Source organism: Melospiza melodia, chromosome 2, assembly GCF_035770615.1.
Source record: "Melospiza melodia melodia isolate bMelMel2 chromosome 2, bMelMel2.pri, whole genome shotgun sequence".
Lineage (NCBI taxonomy): Eukaryota > Metazoa > Chordata > Aves > Passeriformes > Passerellidae > Melospiza > Melospiza melodia.
The window spans coordinates 111,631,990-111,651,667 of NC_086195.1; the positions used below are offsets into that span (position 1 = coordinate 111,631,990).

Sequence of the window (19,678 nt, forward strand, 5' to 3'; positions counted from 1 at the left end):
ATAATAATTTTCTATAGGCTAATATGATTTAATTTATTTTTTCTCCATTTTTCCACATATGTATGTTTATAAATTTAGATATACTTACATAGCCTTGTAGTGACCATCTATGTCCTCCTCTCCTAGTCTTCCTATCCTCCCCTAGGCCAGCTCTGAGGTTTTGCCATTAAATTGCTCAGTCCCCTATGATGAAGTTCATTGAACTTCCATCCAATTTGAAAACATCTGATTTATCTAGGAGCGTTCTAGGTGTGCAATTGAGTGGTTTCAGCAATCATGGCAACATGTGCAGTGTTTTACTTAGGCTGTAATAAACAAAGCACTACATCAGTGGCAACACTGAAATCAATGAAAGTTGTTCTCATGTCCAGACTAAGCTCTCAATGTTTCTCTAATCAATAGCAAAGCCTGGAATTAGAGAACCCTGTGTTTCCCAAATGTCTTTGGGAACATTCTGGCTGGATGGTTTTAAATTTTGCCTTTAGGGTGGCTTACAGTCTTGTCTTTTCCCTCCTCTTTCTTTGGTTGCTAGGAGAGATGTATATAAACCTGTTTCCAGGAAAGCTTTTTGACTAGTCCTCTGCTGCAGGGAGAGGGCAAAGTCAGATGCAATTCTTGCTGTCATACCAACACAACTGTCTTAGGAGCTTAGAGCACCAAAGCCATCCTGGGTTTGCTGGAATTTACTTCAAGGGACTCCACAACTTTAAGCTGACTTGCTCATATAGTTTTTGCTCCTGGATGTATTTGCTCCACTTAGATCTTGAAGGAGAGAGCATGGCTTGCTGGAAGTTGTCCCCCACCACAATATAAAGCAATATGTTGCCACATGTACTGAGTGCAGCTGGTGGCTGAGAGACACAGTAGGCAGAGTGGATTTATTCTCCGTGTGATAGCTGATGGACACAACTGTAGTTAACCTGAGCAGTTGCCTAAGATTGGAAGAAAAACTTTCCCAACAGTGTTAGAATTGATAACATGAGGAGCAGTCTTTCATTAAAAGTTCTAATATTGTTGGGAAAGTTTTTCGTCCAAGCTTGGGCAAGAGAGCCACCCAAAAGATATGGAAGGGAAGGAAGTACACATGGAACACCACCAAGAGGACAACAGCAAGTCTTAGAGCCTTTTTTTTGCAGCAAGCTTGTGTGGGGCCAGTGGCCAAGGTGCAAATGATGAGTACACAGGACAGAGCCACTGTCAGCAAGGGCAGGAAGAAGGCCAGGCTGGTCAGCAGCCACTTGATTGTGCCCAGGTTTGCAGAGCTGGTCAGGTTGAGGCATGAAGACCTTAAGTTTCGTGTCCCTTTGGAAGAGATCAAGAAGTTGACAGGGCTGACAGCTCCCAGTGCCATTAACCAAGCCATTGCTGTCCACCACTTCCTCTGGATGTGAAAGAACTTCATTGTGTCAAACATCACTATGAAGGCACTGAAGCAGGTGAGGAAGAAGATGCTGCTGCACAATTTAAGGGGAAGATGAAGCAGGTGAACTTGCACATGAATTCACCAAAAATTGAGTGTTCCCCAGTAGCACAGTAGTGCGTCAGGAAGGGAAGGGCAGTGAGGTAGAGCAGATCTGTGAGGGCCAGGTTCAGCCTGATTATGGTGCTGATCTTTCAAGTCTCATCTTGAAGATATAAACACAAACAACAATGAAACTTCCCGGGAAGCCCAGCAGGAAGACCATGTTATACATAATGTGGAGGTACAAACTCTTCAGACCAACTTCCACACAGTGCATTTGGGAAAGTCAACTTCAGTGTCTTGCTGGGTGATGGAGTTGGCTAAGTTGTCATTTGTTGTGTTCATTTTTTCTCCTTAGCTATTAAAGAAGAGAGAAATGTTTGGTGTTCACTGACAGATAAGACTCCTCACTTCTCATTAAAAACAACTTATAATCAGGTCTTTCCTTTCAGCTGCTCATCAGTGCTCCCATTAAAGTGACTTTTCTGAATAAGGAAAGACCTTGCTGTGTTGATAAGAATTGATCTTGACCTAGAAGACTTTTATCATATCTAGATACACCAAATTTTTATTTTAAAATGCATATTTCAGGAAAGGGCCAACACAGGCACAATGAAGCCAGACGCAACGAAGGGATTCCACAGTGTTTGAGGCATGTGCCCTCGTATACAATGTTCACTTTCTGCTCTCATCAGGGGTCAAATGGAGAGGAGGGACAGATTAGTTGTATTGTGTTACTGACCAGAAGTACAGAGGGTAATTTCCAGAACATAACTGTTACATAAAAGGCATTTGCAGCCTTGTTGGTTAAGTAAAAAAAAAAACACCCATGAAAACAAAATGTGGATGTTGAAGTGTTTTCACATTCTTTTCGCTAGTTGAGTTGGTTGATATTTTTATGTTTTTCTTCTTGCTTCTTGGAAACCTGTGATAGAGGAATATTTCATTATTTTAATTCATTAACAAGATTGATGTTGCCAACAAATAAGTTATTTTTAGGCTTGTCGTTAGCTGCTACGTAAATTTTCATCCCTGTAAAAATTTTAAATGGTGTTTTGCTTTGACATTAGTCTTAGATGAAAATTTCCTGAAACATCAAAATAAATTCATCCAGTTTTGTAAAGCAGCCAATTGCAAGATGCAATATGGGACATGAGCAGGATTTGAGGAACATAAAGCCAGCATGGTATACAGTCTCTACAGCAGAAAATAGACAGTCACTGATGCACATAGCAAATAAGTGTTAACATGACATTCAGTAAATACATTTTCTGTGAAGAAGTACCCTCTTCTAAAATGGAGCAAATGTTCTGCTGGAAGAAAATGAATACATCTAGCATAAATTTTTTTCAGAGGAATGCAGCTTCTTATAGGATGATGCCTGTCCTCAAATTACTGTGGCCTGGATTAGTTAAAATGGATCCTACTGAATCACTGCTTCTGTTTATTGTTTCACTCTGAATTTTCTTGCTGTAGCTTCTACCCTCACTTGTGAGATCACACAGAAAAAGGTTGCAGGATTTGGATTCAAATTTGTATAGAACATTTGATTCAAACATATTTAAGATGCATTGAAAACTGAAGCTGGAGATGGAAAAGATGTATGCCAAACACTGGCAATGGTTTTTAAAGAGCAAAACAGTTTTAAACCTCTTGTCATGGCTGGGGATGGTGCAGGAGTAGTTTGGATAAATCCAGTGGTTCTATTTCCCAGTTGTGCAGCAATGCCATCATTCCCAAACCAAACTGAAGCCTCTGCTGTGGCTAATGGTTAACCAGGCTGGCAGCTACACCCTGCCTAAGCTGTGCTGTGCTCTCTCACGCTGGGAGCACCAGGGCTGTGCCCATCCCGCTGTTCCCAGCACACAGCTAGGGAGCCAGCCAGAGGGCACGGCTGGGAGCTGCTCCCCACACCACTTCCTTTGTGGTTTTGGGAGAATTTCATTCTGTCAGCAGCTTGCTCACCCCCAACCAGCGTGCTGTTGTAGCAAACCATAGAGGCCAGAGGGCAAATGCCTGTGATGACCAAAAAGCACATCAGTGGCACTCAACCAGGTAGTCCCTACTGGTGGCCACTTGCCCTCAGGGGCTTTTGGAGCCTTCACTATCCATGTGCTCTATGTTGTGGCTGGATGCAGGTCAAGGAACTCTCCCAGAGGCCAGACCACACCCCAAGCCCCGCACTAGATATGGAAACATAAAATGGACACAAGCATTGCAAGGAAGGCACATGGATGTGGGGTGTCAGTTCTGCACTGCCCTAAGGTTACAGCAGGAACCAAAGGAAGAAGATAGTGAGTCTTTGCTGTTGGCCTTGTTATTTTGCTGTCTGAATTACAAATAGAATTTAGACAAAACTTAAATCTAATTAAGGAACAGTTTGTACTGTGGCAGATTTTATCACACTAAGTAATTGGCCATAATGGCACTTCTGCAGCCCAGGCTGAGGGCAAATGATATATGCTGTAGACACATAATGAACTTTAAATAAATTATCTAAAAGCAGAACTCGTACTAGAAGGGAACTAGATTATTGAAATAGAAACCCTCTTTCAGTCTTAATGGTGGAGTCACTGCTTTATTACATGGTATTTTTTACTGTAACCAATTGATTGGAGTCACTTTAAAAAATGTTGTGATTGCATGTCTTTAATTGCAGTCACGTATAAGAGAAACTTGTCTGCTTCTGCACTGCTATAATTTAATTACAGCCTGCTGGAAATAAAAGCCAAATGGCTGCAGCCATGGCAAAGTAACCTAGTGCCTGTAATTGGACTATATTTCATACAGATATGTTGCTGAATAAATTAAATAGAATTTGGCTCGTAGTGTTCAACTCTTCAACTGACTCAGATTTAAAAGACACAAATTATATACTTTGGGATTGAGATGTGAGCCCTCCTTATCGTTTATAATTCAGGAGATATTTTCATGCAGAAAGACCACTGAAGCGTTGAGTGCGTCTCAGGTAAGTTTAATTTGTTCCATACTTCCATCATCTTGTAACCCTTTACTCATCTCTCTCCAGTTTGCCCTGCCTCCAAGTTCCTACCTCTAAATCAAAATATGCATTTTACTTATAAACCCTTAGTGTTGTCTTTTCTTCACAGTTGGTTTTTTAAGTACCTTACTCCAGCTGGCAGAGTTTTCTTTTAAATTCCACAGGTTTGTGCAGTGAGACTGGTTGAGAAAGCCCTCCTGGGCTATCAGGCAAGCTGTGGGAATGTTCTGACTCTGTTCCCAGGTTTCTGCCAGGTGAGGACAGCATGGGCTCCATGGTGCTAAGTGAGAGCAGCTCTGCCCCCTCTCACCTACCTACAGACTAGCAGCCATGTCCCCAGCAGCAGAGCTGTCCTGGTGTCACCTGTCCTCCCATCTGACCTCCAACACCTGCTTGGGATGTAGGGACCTACCCACTCTCAGAATGGACTGGGACTGCCTGTATCCTGTCCAGTTGGGCTGGAGTGGTTTGCCAGGGCTGATTCCAGCCTCAGTGTGGAAGGCAGACCAGCCGCACTCAGGCAGTGAGAGGCAGCACCAGCTCAGTGCCTGTCTCAAGGAATACCCATCCTTCAAGTCCCAGAGCACAGGAGAGGTGGGAGATGGGAGGAAGGATGCAGAAAGAGCAGGGTTTCGAACTGGCACGAACTTCTCTGCAGAGAGCTTGGTGCATGCTGAGAGCTCAGACCAAACCCTTGCCTCTCAAGGAGAGCAGAGCTCTCCAAACTGGGAACCTGTTGTCCCTCTGCATGGGTGGATCTGACACTGAGAAGAGCAAGGACTGTGAAACCAGGGCTCAAATGGGTCTTGTGCCTGGGAGAGATATTTAAGGCCGTGTGATTGTGAGGGCAACCTAGATGGATGTAGGTTTTGATGGAGGAAAGGATTGTATGAATGAGAAATAACTACCCTGACCATGTTACACAACGCATTCATTTTCTGCTGACTTGTCCAGAGGCCAGAGGAAAGGTTTTGAAGAGAGATCTGGAGAGGTGAATTGATGGGCTGAAGTCAAATTTAGAAGGTTCAGTGAGGCCAAGTTCCAGGTCTTGCACTTGGGCCACAACAATCCCACATAGCACTCCAGGCATGGAGAAGAGTGGCTGGGAAACTGGCTGGCAGAAAAGGATCTGGGGGTACTGGTCAAGAGCCAGCTGACCATGATCCAGAATGTGCCATTGGCCAAGAAGGCAAATGTCATTCTGGCCTGCATCAGCAATAGTGTGGCCAGCAGGACAGAGCAGTGATTGTCCCTCTGTACTCACCCCTGCCAAGGCCACACCTCAAGTGCTGCCTTCAGCTCTGGGCCCCTCACTGCAAGGAAGACACTGAGGAGCTGGAGTGTGTCCAGAGAAGGAACGTGAATCTTACTCAGAGGAGTCTAGATACTAAGTGATGTGAGGAGTAACTGAAGAAGCTAGGGGTGTTTAGTCTGGAGAAAAGGAGGCTCAGGGGGGGACTTTATCACTTTCTAAAACTTGTGCTCTGCAGCTGCCTGTAGCAAGGTGGGGGTTGGCCCCTTCTCCCAGGCACCCAGTGGTCAGACAAGAGGAAATGGCTTCAAGCTGTGCAGGGGGGTTCAGGTTGGAAATCAGGAAGAATTTCTTCGCTGAAGGGGCGATTAGATGCTGAAATGGGCTGCCCAAGGAGGTACAGGAGTCATCATCCCTGGAAATGTTCAAGAAACAACTAGACTTGGCACTCAGTGTTAAGTTAGTCACCATGGTGGTGCTTAATCAAAGGCTGGACTCAGTGATCTTGGAGGTCTTTTCAATCTTAACTATTCCATGATTATATGAATGAAGAAGTCTATGTCAAACTATGTGCTCCTTTTGATTATGGTTAATAAAAATACCCAGCCTACAGTGTGATCTGGGGCATTTTACAGTCCCCAAGTAAGTAAGAAAGAAAGCAGGAGAAAAAACAGCACTTCCTTGAATGTGATTACCAGCTCTCAAGAAGGGTCTGGCACAAATCTCCTCTTCCTTTGGAGATGGTAGAAGTGCTTATTCTTATGTGTCTCACAACAGAGGTTTCACTGCCTGTGCAGAGGGAACTGGGGGGAGCATGGCCCACCTAGAGATTCCAGTGTAACCACAGTGTGGACATTGAAGATTTTATGGGATGACTCCGTTTTCCAGTGTGTAGCTCTTGCTACAATGACCCTGCTGTGACCCTGTTATGACAGGTAGTGATAGCACACGGGAAAACGGCTTTCAACTGAGAGGGGGCAGGGTTTAGATTAAATCTAAGGAAGAAATCCTTTACTGTGAGAGTGGTGAGACACTGGAACAGGTTTCCTAGAGAAGCTGTGGATGCCTCATCCCTAGAAGTGGTCAAATCTAGGTCAAATTGGAATCTGGTTGCGTGGGAGGTGCCCTCATGACCTGGTGTTTGGAACTAGATGATCTCTAAAGGTTCCTTCCAATGCAAATAATTCTATAATCTATGATTGCAGAGATCTCCTGTTGATTTTATGATTGCAGAGATCTCCTGTAGTGCCAGTATCTGCATGTTTTCCTTGATCTTCTCTTTAAAAGATTTTGACTTGTTCTGACTGGTCTGCATGGACTTCCACCTTGTTTCAGAGAAGTGATCTTTAAGCTGGTTCCAGGCTTCTCTTTTTTTGGAAAGAAAGCACTTTCAAAAGCATAAGCATTCCAGATTTGATTTTGATTAAGTATTTGCAAACTTCTGTGAACAGGTAGGAAAGTTATTATCTTGAGAGAGAAATGTTTAGATGAGGCTGAAAAAAAACTTGAATCCTATCCAGCACTGAACTTCATCTCAAATCTCATTTGAAGGTATCATTTACTTTCTCATGATGATAAGAGATGTGAACCTGGAGATATGAGCAATTATGTGCTGCATAATGTAATGATGAATCAGGCTCAAACTATTTAATAAATATAACTTTTTAAATGGTTGCATAACTGTCCTGTTTACCTCATGCTTTCAGTATTTGCAATTTTCGCATGCTGTTTTTATCTTATTTGTCATAAACAATCTATTCTCCTTAACTATTTCTGGTATAAATAATATAACATCACCTTGAGATTGGGCATTACTTTTGGATTTCTAAATTCCTGAGTAATAGATAAGATGAACAACCATTGTCTACAGAAAGGGTTGAAATCACTGTTTATGTGACCAGGTGCCAGATGGTACTAATTTCAGTACTCTGCATCATGGAAATTGTACATGCTACAAAGAGCACATGGGGAGTCACGGGGAGACCAAGTGTGTGAAGTCAGGAGTCCCAGCTTATCCCTATATACCTGGATAAAGGACTTTCTGCATTTTATTTGAGTTCTTGTCAACATATAAGAGAGATTTTTTTTTTATTATCTTTCAATTCATTGTCTAAGAAACAATTTTCTGCTCTGGTGTGGTATTTTGGAGTAAGACTAGATATTGTTCTGGAATTAAGATTCAAATTATATTAAAATGGCATCATTACTTGGATTCTTCATCTCAGATTTAGTGTTTTTAGTTCAGGAAAAGATTTTGAAAAGTTATGAATAGCTGGAAAAGAGCATCAGGAATAAATAGTATGCTGGGACATATTGTGACATGCCTTGCAAGAGATTGAGGCTTTAGAGAGTGTCTCTGATTAGTTTATTTGAGAGCATATTTAAACACAAACAGGTGATAGCCATGATCCCATTCATTGGAAGAGATTCTTGGCATCAGTGTAGCTTAAGATATGCCAGTCCAGGGTGGCAGTGAAGAACAAGTAATTCTTTGTGGGGATGGGTAGCTACTAAAACCATCACCTATAGTAATATGGTACTTTACCTTTGGAAGTTTTGAACCACTGCTGAGTGTCTTTTGCATAAATATTACTACAGTCATAGAGAAACATGAGATGATATTGTCAGACAACTTTGCAGGACAGATTCAAAGGGTTTAAAGGCTCTAGAAAATACAATCTAAAGATTGTATCCCCAAGACCATGTACACTCAAGGCCGTAGGATTTTAGCTCTGAATTCCCATAACTTGTATTAAACATGGGGGTTTTTATTAGTTATTACTAGAAGGACAACTTTGATTTGAAGAGAGAGAGAGAGAAAATCCTCTTATTCCTTTGATAGTTTGTTCTAATGGCAAATCATGCCCACAGTTGAAATCACATTTAGATTTTAGCATGACTCTCTAGTTTGTACTTTCAGCCTTTCGAGTTCTTCACGTGTGTCTCTGCTATAAGGAGAGAGAAGCCCATTTAGCAATTGCTCTTTTGTGTTTGTGGAAATATTTAAATGTAATAATCCAATCCCCTTTCACACTTCTTCCTGATTGTTTTGTCTCTTAGGCATTCTGGTATAACATCTGGCCTTCTCTGCCTATTCTTCATCCTGCCACTGGCTTTGTGAGGTGGAACTTTATGTGCTCCAGCCTCCATGGTGGGTTTCTGCATCTCTGGCTGGAGCCATGTCTCTGCCTGCAGTGCCAGCCTCACAGACACCCCAGGCACCCCCAGAGTGCATGCACCAGTCAGCTCTGCCCAAGCTGCCTCAGGACTCTGCTGAGGGCTCCAGGGTGGACTGTTCTGCACACTCCACCCTTCCAAGCCATAACATTCTCTTGCAGCAATCAGTGAATCTGTCTCTTCCTCCACTGATCACAAAGGCATTCCTTCTCACTGTGACTGCAGCACCAGCTGATGATGCTGGGCACTTTCTGCCCTGCCATGGGGGAGAGATGGGAGTAAAGATCCTTGTATCCCCGTTCCTTTGAAAATTCTAAAATTTGAGAAAATCTTCCCCTCCACCTCTTACTGGTGGGGAAATGGGAATATAAAGAAATGTACTGGGCTAGGAAACCATCACCCAGAGTAGGAAAAACAGAAAGAAAAATTGCAATTATTAGGGTCTAAGAATCACAAAATACTCATGCTGATGCTGCATCAGCAGCAACAGAACAAAGAATGTATTGTGCTGCCCACTTTTATCATATAGAGCAGTGAAGTCATACAGCAAAGCAACTGCTGCCACACAAATTCAGCAAGGAAAGCCTCCATGGAATAGCCCTTGTCAGGCTATCTCTCCTGCTTTTCAGGTGTGACTGTGCTGGGCTATGTGGTCTCCAGCTTGCTGCCAAAATACAAATACCTTAAGGGTGATTGATTCAGTTGTTAGAGGTTGCCTCCTTCTGTCAGAAAATAAATGGGATGCTCCTGCTGTCATTCCCAGCAAAATCTGGTAGGTTTTTTTTCTCCTTGGAAAGAGGTCTCTTAAATAATTTAGTTGTTTCAAATTCTTTGCTGAAATTGAGATGTTGCTTAGCATGTATTTTTACACAAAACCCATGTGATCCATTGTGTAATCTCCCTATAAACAGCTTTGAACAATTTTCATGCTGTGTGAAGAATGACTTTGAAATTACTCTGTCATTATGTTTTGGGTCTCTTATACTGAAGACTTCAAAGATGTTATCTGTCAGATTGCCAGATTTCACATTGACTGATATGAGGTTTCAAAAGTGTTATGGGCATCAGTGGGGTAGGATACTAATTGCCCTTGATTCCCCCAATAAATACCATCTGACTTCATTGGCCACAGGCTTCCTTCCTGCTATGTTGCCCCCTCTTTTCCCAACAGAGAGGTTTTATACTTGCAGTTGAGAGATTTTTAAGGGTCTAATGTTGAAATGCATTCACCAGTTGTCATCAAGGCGATTTAAAACATGCACAAAACACACACATATATTTTTGTTCACACACACAGTTTTTCCTTTGGCAAAAACTTTCCTTTTCCTTTGATTCTGCAGAAAATTCCCAGGGTGCAGCTGTCCTGTGAGCGTTGGCAGCGTAGCAGTTTTCACTGCTGAGGCACCAACACCATGTGCTCTTCCGGCTATTCATTGCCCTTCCTGCTCCAAACACTTCCTTCCTGCCCTCAGTGGGAAACTCAGATTGCTAAAACCTGGTGGATACCTGCACCAGGTGGATGCCTGCACCATCTCTTTTATCCCTTGGAGTAACATCTTCGTCCCCCTGGAAGTATCACTGTGACTGCAGGATAGGGTAGATGCTGGATGGATCCACACCCTTCCTGTGCATGGCAGCTCTGCAAGTCAGATGTCTACGTTCCAGAGACATAAGTTTGTTGCCAATTTATTTTCCCACGTGTTTTGTAAATGTTTCTTGGAGTGAAACAACAAAATCATTGAAGAATTCCAAAAATGCTTGTGAGGCCTTGTACAACAAGATAGGAAATGTTAGTCTTTTGTTTGCTTTATTTTTCTTTCTTGAAGATCTCATGCTGTGGGAAGATTAGCCCAGGCAAAAAGCTAAAATTTCCATGGACTGCCTTTGCCTTTGTGTCCTTTCACTGGAAAACAAGAATAAAAGTCTTGCGTATGACATCCTCATCCAGCACAGTTACCAAACACTGAGCATGTTCAGTGGAAGAGCAGATGAGGGTGCAGATCTAGGCATAACAATCACCTCTTGTGAAACATATCTTCATTCCAAGCAGTGCCTGAGCCAGTCTGCCAGTGTCTGCATATTCTTAGTGTCTGTGTAGTCTTCACCTTGCATGCTCAGCTGGCCCACAGGCCCAATGGTGTTTCAAAATGCCTGTGTCTTCCCTTATTGAGTCTCACTGTCTTTTTGTGGCCAAAACCCAAAAATTCCATCCAGTCAGATTTTGTTGGAAGCATTTGGAGATCACGGTAAGGCAAATCTTTTCTCCCTCAAGACATCCAGGAAGTAGAACAGGCCACCCACAGAGGTTGTGCAGGTGCCATCCCTGGAGATTTACAAATCCCAGCTGGACACAGCCCTGAGAAACCTGGTCTGAAATTAGTGGCAACCCTGTTTGGAGCAGGGAATTGCACTGGAGGCCTCCTGATGCCCCTGCCAACCTGCTTGACTCCAGGGTCTTTTGATCCTATGAAGTCTGCAGGCTGTAAAAGTTAAGGGAAAGACTAAGCCATCATTTCAAGAATGAGAAGTATCTAAGTGTCCTATTGCTTCAAAAAAGACAGACTTTATAGCAAAGCTACCCTGTGTTGCATCCAATCCTTTCCACAGCTAGAGAGCTCTGTTTACCAGCCCAGCCTGTCTGTTCACTCCCTGTTTCTCATGAGGCTGCAAAATCAAAATTATCAGCTGAAAGAGCTCAATTTTTCTATTTTATTAGTCCTCAGTATTATGCAGTCCTTTATATTCTTTATTAATACCTAAGATCTGGATATATATGGCTGTGTGCATGTCTGTGTGTTTGGTTATGTTGAGAATTCACATGCAGAAAGTAGCCTGTATTTAGATAGATAGAAAATTGTATCCTGAAATTACTCATTTGACTTGACTTGGGGTCTGAAAAATATTTCTACTGTTTAATCTCATTTCTGATAAGTAAATTATCAGGTTTGTTTTTAACTGGATTTTTTTTTTCAGGTCTGCACTATGGTATTTCAGCATAGGACAGGGCAAAGGTCACACACAAGTCTGTATGGGGACACCTTGGGATCTGTTCACAGATTAGATTGTATCCATTGTCAGTATCAAAATGCTTCAATGTATTTGATTTAAGTTTGATTTCACAGGTCAGCTTCTCATTCCCTGCAGATTCCTCTTCAAAATGAAAAAGGATTTGCCTCTCTAGTTACACACTCCCAAATACTGAGAGCTTCCACCTTCTTGATCAGTCAGTTCTGAGTTGCTAGCCATACTGCTTTGGTCGTGTGAGCCCTAGCCTTGGGAATTACAGCTCCAAATTGCATTTTTCTTCATCAACCAGAAGTCTGTGTGATTGAATAATATTTATTAAAATTCTGTCTCTCCTTCATTTTAACTGAGAATACAATCGGAATATCTGAGGGTGGGAATGAGCTAAGACATTCCATTGGTCCCTCTCAGTGAGGATTTTGGCCAGTGGGACAGCCCTGCATCCCCTGTGGGCCGCTGGTGCTGATGGACAGTAGATGTCACTCTTGCCTAACATATAGAATCATGGAACAGTTTGGATTGGAAGGGACCTTTAAAGGTTATCTAGTCCGAGCCCCTGCAACGAGCAGGGACATCTTCAGCTAGATCGGGTTACTGAAAGCCCCATTCAAACTGTCCTTGAATGTTTCCAGGGATGGGGCATCCACAGCTTCCCTGGGCAGCCTCTTGGTTTCTCTGCTGAAATGCTGCATCCTTAGTTAAGTGTTCATAGCTGTGAGGGAAGAGTGACTGCTGGTCATAATTGCTACTGAGTGAAAACTTTATTTTGAGATAAGAAAATGCCTACTTTTAGATAAAAAATAACTTTTATAGACTCATAGAATGTGCTTTGATTGGAAAGGACTCTCAGAGATCAGCTAGTTCCACCCCTGTCCCTGCTGTGGACAGGGACACTTTTAACCAGACCAGGTTCCTCAGAGCCCCATTCAGCCTGGCCTTGAGTACTTGAGGGATGGGACATCCACAGTTTATCTGGGCAGCCTGTTCCAGTGACTCACCACCCTCACAGTAAAGAATTTATTCTGTATATCTAATCTAAACTAACCTCCTTCTGTTTGAAGCCATTGCCCCTTGTCTTATCACTGCATGCCCTTGTAAAAAGCCCCCTTACAGCCTTCTTATAAGCCCTCTGTAAGTAATCAAAGGCTGCAATAAAGTATGCTCAGAGCCTTCTCCTTCCTAAACAAGATATTTTAACTATTCCTTGTTCCTAGTCCCTAAAGAAAGGTATATGGAACTCCTAATGAGGTGTGTATTTCTGGTGTGGTTTTGGTACAGATGCTTTTGTTTATTTGTTTCATTGGTTTGTTTTAGCTCCGTCTTTGAAATGTGTTTTGGGCCCCTGCTAAATAACACCAGTCTGGTCCAAAAGCCACCATTTTGATACATTCATCTGTGGCAACTTAATAGTAAATTTGGGTACTGAGGGGCTAAAGGAGAATTTCTTGGCCATCCATCTTATATGTGAAGAACAAATTCTGTGGCAGTGCCTGACAGTGGAAGGCTGCCAGCCCAAGCCAGGCAAGGCCTGCTTTCCTTTCTGCTCAGCAGCTCTCTAGCAGCTGAGCAACCACTTCACAACTGCAACATCACAGTTGTCCCCCAAGCACTGGGGCTGGAGCTGCCCCAAGGCTGCAGACATTCGAGAGTGTCAGTACATCACACTTATGTTTTAATAATGTATTCAGAGTCCCTTTGAGACCAGTCCATTGGGAGAACAGACGACGCGCAGGAAAAATGCCTGCAAAACTGCAACCTGTGGGAGGACCTGTACTGTTTGTCTTTTTTCCCAGTAAGTTAAGAATCAGGTCCTCTATAAAGAAATATTAGTTGCTGCCACAGTGAGGACAACTCTCACTGTACATCACAGTAAACTTCATTTTTTAACAATGTGGGGAAATCACAGTAATTTCTGACTTATTTCTGACTTCCCCTAAAGATCTGGCTGGTGGTCTCCTATAAAAATCAGTTGCTCTCTCAAATAGTGTCCTTTCAAAGGGTTTTTCACATAAGATAATTTTTCTGACGTAAAAAAATGCCATTTTTTCTGATATAGTAATTACACAAATTCTTCCATTTGTGTCTGGATCCCAAGAGTTTCACTGCTAGGACCAGAAGGTGTTTCCAAAAAGAGACATGAATTTTCTTTATAATTAATGTCTTCTGTGGATATACAATTTCAAGAGAAAAGCAGAATGGAAGAATTATTCAACTGGGACATCATTTGAGAGAGATGCTGAAGGCAAGATATTTCACAAATACACATCTGCCACAAATTGCATTCCTTCTGAATCCCACTCTATACCCACTCCAACAGAGACATTAGTCAAGCATTAAATTCTTGTTTATAGAAGAATCTATGAAAAATGCCAGATTTATCAAATTAGCAGTGCTATTAATAACCCTGTCAGGGTTGTATGTCAGCCTGGCAGTTCCTGAATTTCTCCAGAGGAAGTCAATGTACACCTTCTTTCAGTGAGTTACATCCACCTAATCACAGATTGTGCAAAATTGTGGCAGTATGTCAAAAAAAGAGAGTAAAATTGTTGGCATGTGTATAAGTCTAATTAAACAAGGAGTTTAGATAATATAAAGGGAAACCTCATTAATTCAACCATGCATAGTAATTGGCAATAGTAGTTAGCTGGAAAGGTTCATTTGGAAATAGGATGCTCTCATGGGTGAGACACACTGAACAACAACCTGCAGTGGCTCTGGATTAACTGGGGCTTATTTAAGAAAAAGGAGATTTACTCTGCTTTCTGAGCCACCTGCTCCCTGGCTGACCCCATCTGTGGTCACAAAGTGTCCCCATCCCTCTCATCAGGGATGGGCACTGACTGATGACAACCCAGCAGAAAGTTGGGTTGGTTTGTGCTGTGCTGCTGCTCTCCATTAACACCCTCAGCCATTATGGTCTTCAAGCTGTCCATGGTGTCATCCATCTGCCCCACTGCCGGGGTATGCCTTCAGGCCAGATACATGCTGCTGTTTTTCCAGACTCATTTCTTCTTTCTGAGATTGCTACTTCACTTTGGGGGCTCCTCTCATCAGCATCAGCTCTTCTTTATATCACCTGTAGCCTCGTTTTCCTGGACTGAATAGTCCGTGTGCAAAAGCACAGCTTGTGGTCAGTTTCCTAATTGTAAGGTTCATCTCACTTTTATTTGTTAATTGCAGGATGTGCTGTGTTCGTCCAGTTCAGGTGGGATGAAATTTTGCCACCAGCATAAACCAGTTGTAGCTGTCAAGCCACAGGAATCAACTTGAGAATTTCAGAAATTTAGCCCTATACAGACATATCTACACCCAGTATTCTGCTGCCCATTTGAATTCATAATTATTTTTCATCTTGTTCTTTTTCTGTCAAGCACAGAAACTCAGGATACCTATTTTTTGATCCAAAATTTTACATTACGTTTACTAAGTTCTGAAGCCTTGCCACTAGGTGGTAATGTTTTCATCCTTAAAAAAAACCAAACAACTAGCCAAACAAAAACCTAAAAAAACAAAACACCCACAAACCTCCTTTGGAAGCATAGACTCAAACTTGAATTATTTCTGTAAGGCTTATATGTTTTATGAAGTGATCAGAAAAATTATGGCTGTTCTGATGTAAAGCCTTTGATTATCAGCTCATTGCACAGCCACATGCCTGTCAGGCAAACAAAAGATGTGGGAGACTTATGCTGGCCTCATGCTTTTCCTTACTGCGAGCAGAAGTTTGGCAGGACAGGAAAATTGGGCTTTATAGACATATTTTGAATGAAATATGTGATTATGAAACATTATGCAAGGGTTTCCTTTTTATATCTCTTGAAATGGAACTATTATGCAGGGCTGTAATGCCTCTATGGATGCCATACAGTAGCTATGCACATATTTACCATGCTGAAAGGAAACATTCCTGAGCTTTGTGTCTCTCTTTTAGGACACAGCAGTGAAGACTAATGAAAACAGCTGGGCTGTGCCATCTCCCACTTACAGTAATTTTCCATTCAACAGCAGCTCACAGCAAGAGTGTCAGTGAAGCTTATCCTCAAGTGCTGGGCTCAGCTACTTAAGGTCTTGTGCCGTCAACAAGAGGGTTTGAGGGTGTTTCACCCACTTCATCCTCTGTTTCTTATATCATGCAGGGTACAGTGTGCTCATGAGAAGCAGAATATTCAGTTTTAAAACCTTGGTGTCCATACCAGAAGTCAAACCCCATTTCGCAAGTGAGCACTGCAGTTTGCTGGCCACCCACTCAGGGGGTGGCAGAAACTTGTCTGCAATGCTTATGACCATAGCTGCCCACTCCAGCCTGATTCTAATGTCAGATAAAAAACCTGGGAAAGTGGTTTTGGCAAGGGGAAAAAACAAACCCAGCATTTTTGCCATGTTAACTCCTTTCTCTAAAAAATATTACCCAAATCTAACAATAATAGTTCCCACAATAAAATTCATTGCTAGAAGCTCAAGAGGAAAACTCCCACAGCAATACATATGGACAGTAAAATAATTGCTGGGAAAGGCTTTTTCTTCTCTCTTTGCAACTATTTGTGCTCCCTGTGATATGAATGCAAGAACTTTTTCTTATGTTTGCAGTCAGCCTTGCCTTACCTGCTGTCAGCTACCAAAGTCTGCTCCATACCTTGCTGAGAGTGTGACAGCTGAAGGAAAAATAAGTTATACAGTGAGCCTCATGCACATATGCACTGCAGCCTTAGGGTTACACAAAGCAAAATATATTCTGGTGTTGGAAAAAAATATTTTTTTTTCAAAGGTTCATCACTATGAAGTAAAAAAAAAAATAAAAAAAAATTATATATAGGTACACCAAAATGTCAAAAGGCTACTTCTTGGCTATATTCTAGTCAAATTTCAGTATTTTTCCCCTCTGACTTTGCCTAAATAATTGTTTAGAATATAAATAAAATATGTGTACACAATATATGTGTATATTTTTGTCAGAAGACATAATGTTTCCCAGTATTTTCCTTGTTCAAGGATCAAGGACATTTCTGATTAAACAGAAATGGGCTGCCTTTCAACAGGGACCAAGACTGGCATTGTCAATGAAAGTCAATAAAATGTTACAAAAATTGAGTAACTATTACAGAGGTGCAGCTAGAGGGGAATTAACGCTTTGGTTATTTGCTGTCTTTAAGGAGTATATGACTCTTTAATGCTGACAACTGGATATTTTCAGTCAGTGCTTTAAAATCACTTATTGAATAGACCATACCCTTCAGTGGCAACTGACATTCCCAATATTGGGTTTAATACCTTCCTTACACTGTGAGAAAGGTATTTACGTGTCATGGTTTAAAATACTTTCCAGTGGGCTGCTGATCTGCAGTATTTTCAAGGTAAAATGAGTGTTTGCCAAAAATATATTCTCATCTGGTTTTAATTGTCAACCTCATTTACCAAGCCTAGATGGAAAACACTGAAATTTTTTTCACCAAGGCCTTGTGGTGGAAAACAATTCTGGTGCAACTTAGACTTTTGGTTTTGTTAAAAGAAACAATTAGACACTGGACTTGGAGTTGCCAGTATGATGTCGGAACCCAGGACATTCCTCTGACTGCCCTGGAGGACTCGAGACCCTGGCACAGAGTCAAAAACACCTGTGCCTTCGATTTTAGTCCATGGAAACAATTACCAACTTTGTGTGAAGAGTTACCAGCCACAAGAGTTTGAGTAGAATGATAGTGAATTTATCACTGGGTGAAAATGTAGAATTTTGGGGTTTTTAGAATGGGAGTTCAGGAGGCAAGATGGAGGAATCTGGGCGTATCCTGTATTTCGCCTTTTTCTTGTCCTCCATCTTCTGCTGTGATGGTGACACTTTTGGATTGGTTTAGAGTAGAGACAAACTGTCTAACATAGGTGATAGGTACTGGAAAATTATTGTAAATAATGTACATGTAGTTTTAAGTATAAAAAGATAACACCGCCCCGAGGGCGGTCAGTGTGCCTCAACCCAACCTGCTGGACAGACCTCCGCAGGTCTGAAAAAGCCTGTATTAGATAAGAGAAAATAAGCAACCTTGAAAACTAGAGCTGAGGAATCTCGACTTCTTCTTTGAGTGCGGGACTGGGAAAAATGACTTTTAATACCATGAGAGCCATTCCAACAACAACAAACCGGAGAGTGTGACACAAATAATTCATCTGTTAAAAACATTCCAGCGAAAAGGTGGAGTTAGTGCCACACTAAAGATTTCCCAAAGTGAGACAAGGAGTGAAATGGGTGCTAAGACTGGGAAGAGAATTGCAAGAGAGCTACCAAACCAAGCAGAGGGTGGGAAGCAAGGCTTGTTGCCCCCAATGCCCTGCGTGTGGCTGAGTGCCGTGGCACAGCAAAGGCTGCACGGCTGCCAAGGGAGCACAGTTGTTTCCTCCTGCAGTCATGAGCAAGTGACTTGGCAGGAGGTAACGGTTTGGTGGGTACTGTGCAGTTTAAAGGATATTCTGACCTTCACTGTCGGACTCCACACTCAGCAGGCCCAGCGGAGGCATGGGCGGTAGGGCCAGCTGGAAGCATTTCCCAGGGACAGGAATTGTAAACAATGTGTCCATACCAAGGCAGAACATCTCTGAGCTGACACAGCTCTGTCACAGTGCACAGTGAAGGCCCTGGGAGCTGCCAGTGTCACCCACTTTGTCAGAGAACAGCAATAGCAAGCACTGGCCTAATTTGGGAAATCTCCAAGGATCCTCTGCTTTCCCAGGCAAACATCTCCACCTGTATGTGAGACTTCATGGGGAAAATTCTGTTTCATTACTTGGCACTGACATTTCCCTTGCTGCCCTCAGTGACTGTGTCACCACTTGCCCTTGATGGACACCTGGGAGTAGGGTTGGGTTTCCTCCCTCTCTCACCAGCCAAATTCTGCCTCTTCTCCTCCCAGCACTGCCTGGATGCCCCCACCCCAACCCTGAGCATCCCTCCTGTGGGGCCTGGCTGACCTTTTCCAGGGGGCTGCCTAGTGCCTCACTCCTTGCCCCGCGGGGAGGAGGCAATGGGAACACCAGGAAGGCTCTTACTCCAGGGAAGGCAGGAAGGGCTCTTCCCCTGGCCTTTAAAAAATACTTCTCTGATGGCCTGCTCAGAATGTTTCTGTCGTTTCGTTTTCATTTATGCTTTCAATAAGAAAAACTTCATTATGATGCCAATCATTATTTGTATCTCAATCTAATAAATTTACCACCCTTCCACCTTGACATTTTTATGTTATTAATACATGGATCGGGATCTTTGCAGTGTATTTGGCCTAGGTGAAGGTTATTTGCTCGTGAGCAGGAAGCAGACCTAAGTTATTGCGTGATGCAAGTTATCATAACATATGTATGTGAGGTGTTGCAGCTGAATTACCTTTTAGACTCCACATTGCTTAATTGCAAACAAAAGGAGCACTGCTATGTGATGTTTCCATGCTTGTGTACAGTGCTTGCTCAATTTGTGTACACTTAAAACCATGAAAAACTCTGTTTAGGGAGTCACTTGCTACCTCTTCCTAATGGAGAGACAAAAAACCAAGAAGAACAAAAAGGAGAAACAATCACACAAACTCCCTTAATAGCAATAAAAGAAGAACAAACATAAAGATGACAGTTTAATGGAGATTTGTTTGAACAGTATGTTTTCCTTTTAACCAGTTATTATGCTGCATTACTGAAGGTTTTCAACAGCCTGAAATGGAGCTACTGGAAACATGCTTGCAAGCATCTTACATTTTGGGCCACTAGTTAGGCATGTAAAAGGTCTGTCTGA

The 19,678-nt window shown here is 42.4% G+C and overlaps 1 protein-coding gene across 1 annotated transcript; it reads right to left on the reverse strand.

The window, feature by feature from the left end:
* Positions 1 to 683: 683 nt before the first annotated feature.
* On the reverse strand, positions 684 to 1,685 carry LOC134415015 (2-oxoglutarate receptor 1-like). The gene is given in 4 exon segments (XM_063150341.1): positions 684 to 863; positions 998 to 1,458; positions 1,461 to 1,616; positions 1,619 to 1,685. Coding segments are annotated over 4 exon segments (864 nt in total).
* Positions 1,686 to 19,678: the final 17,993 nt, after the last annotated feature.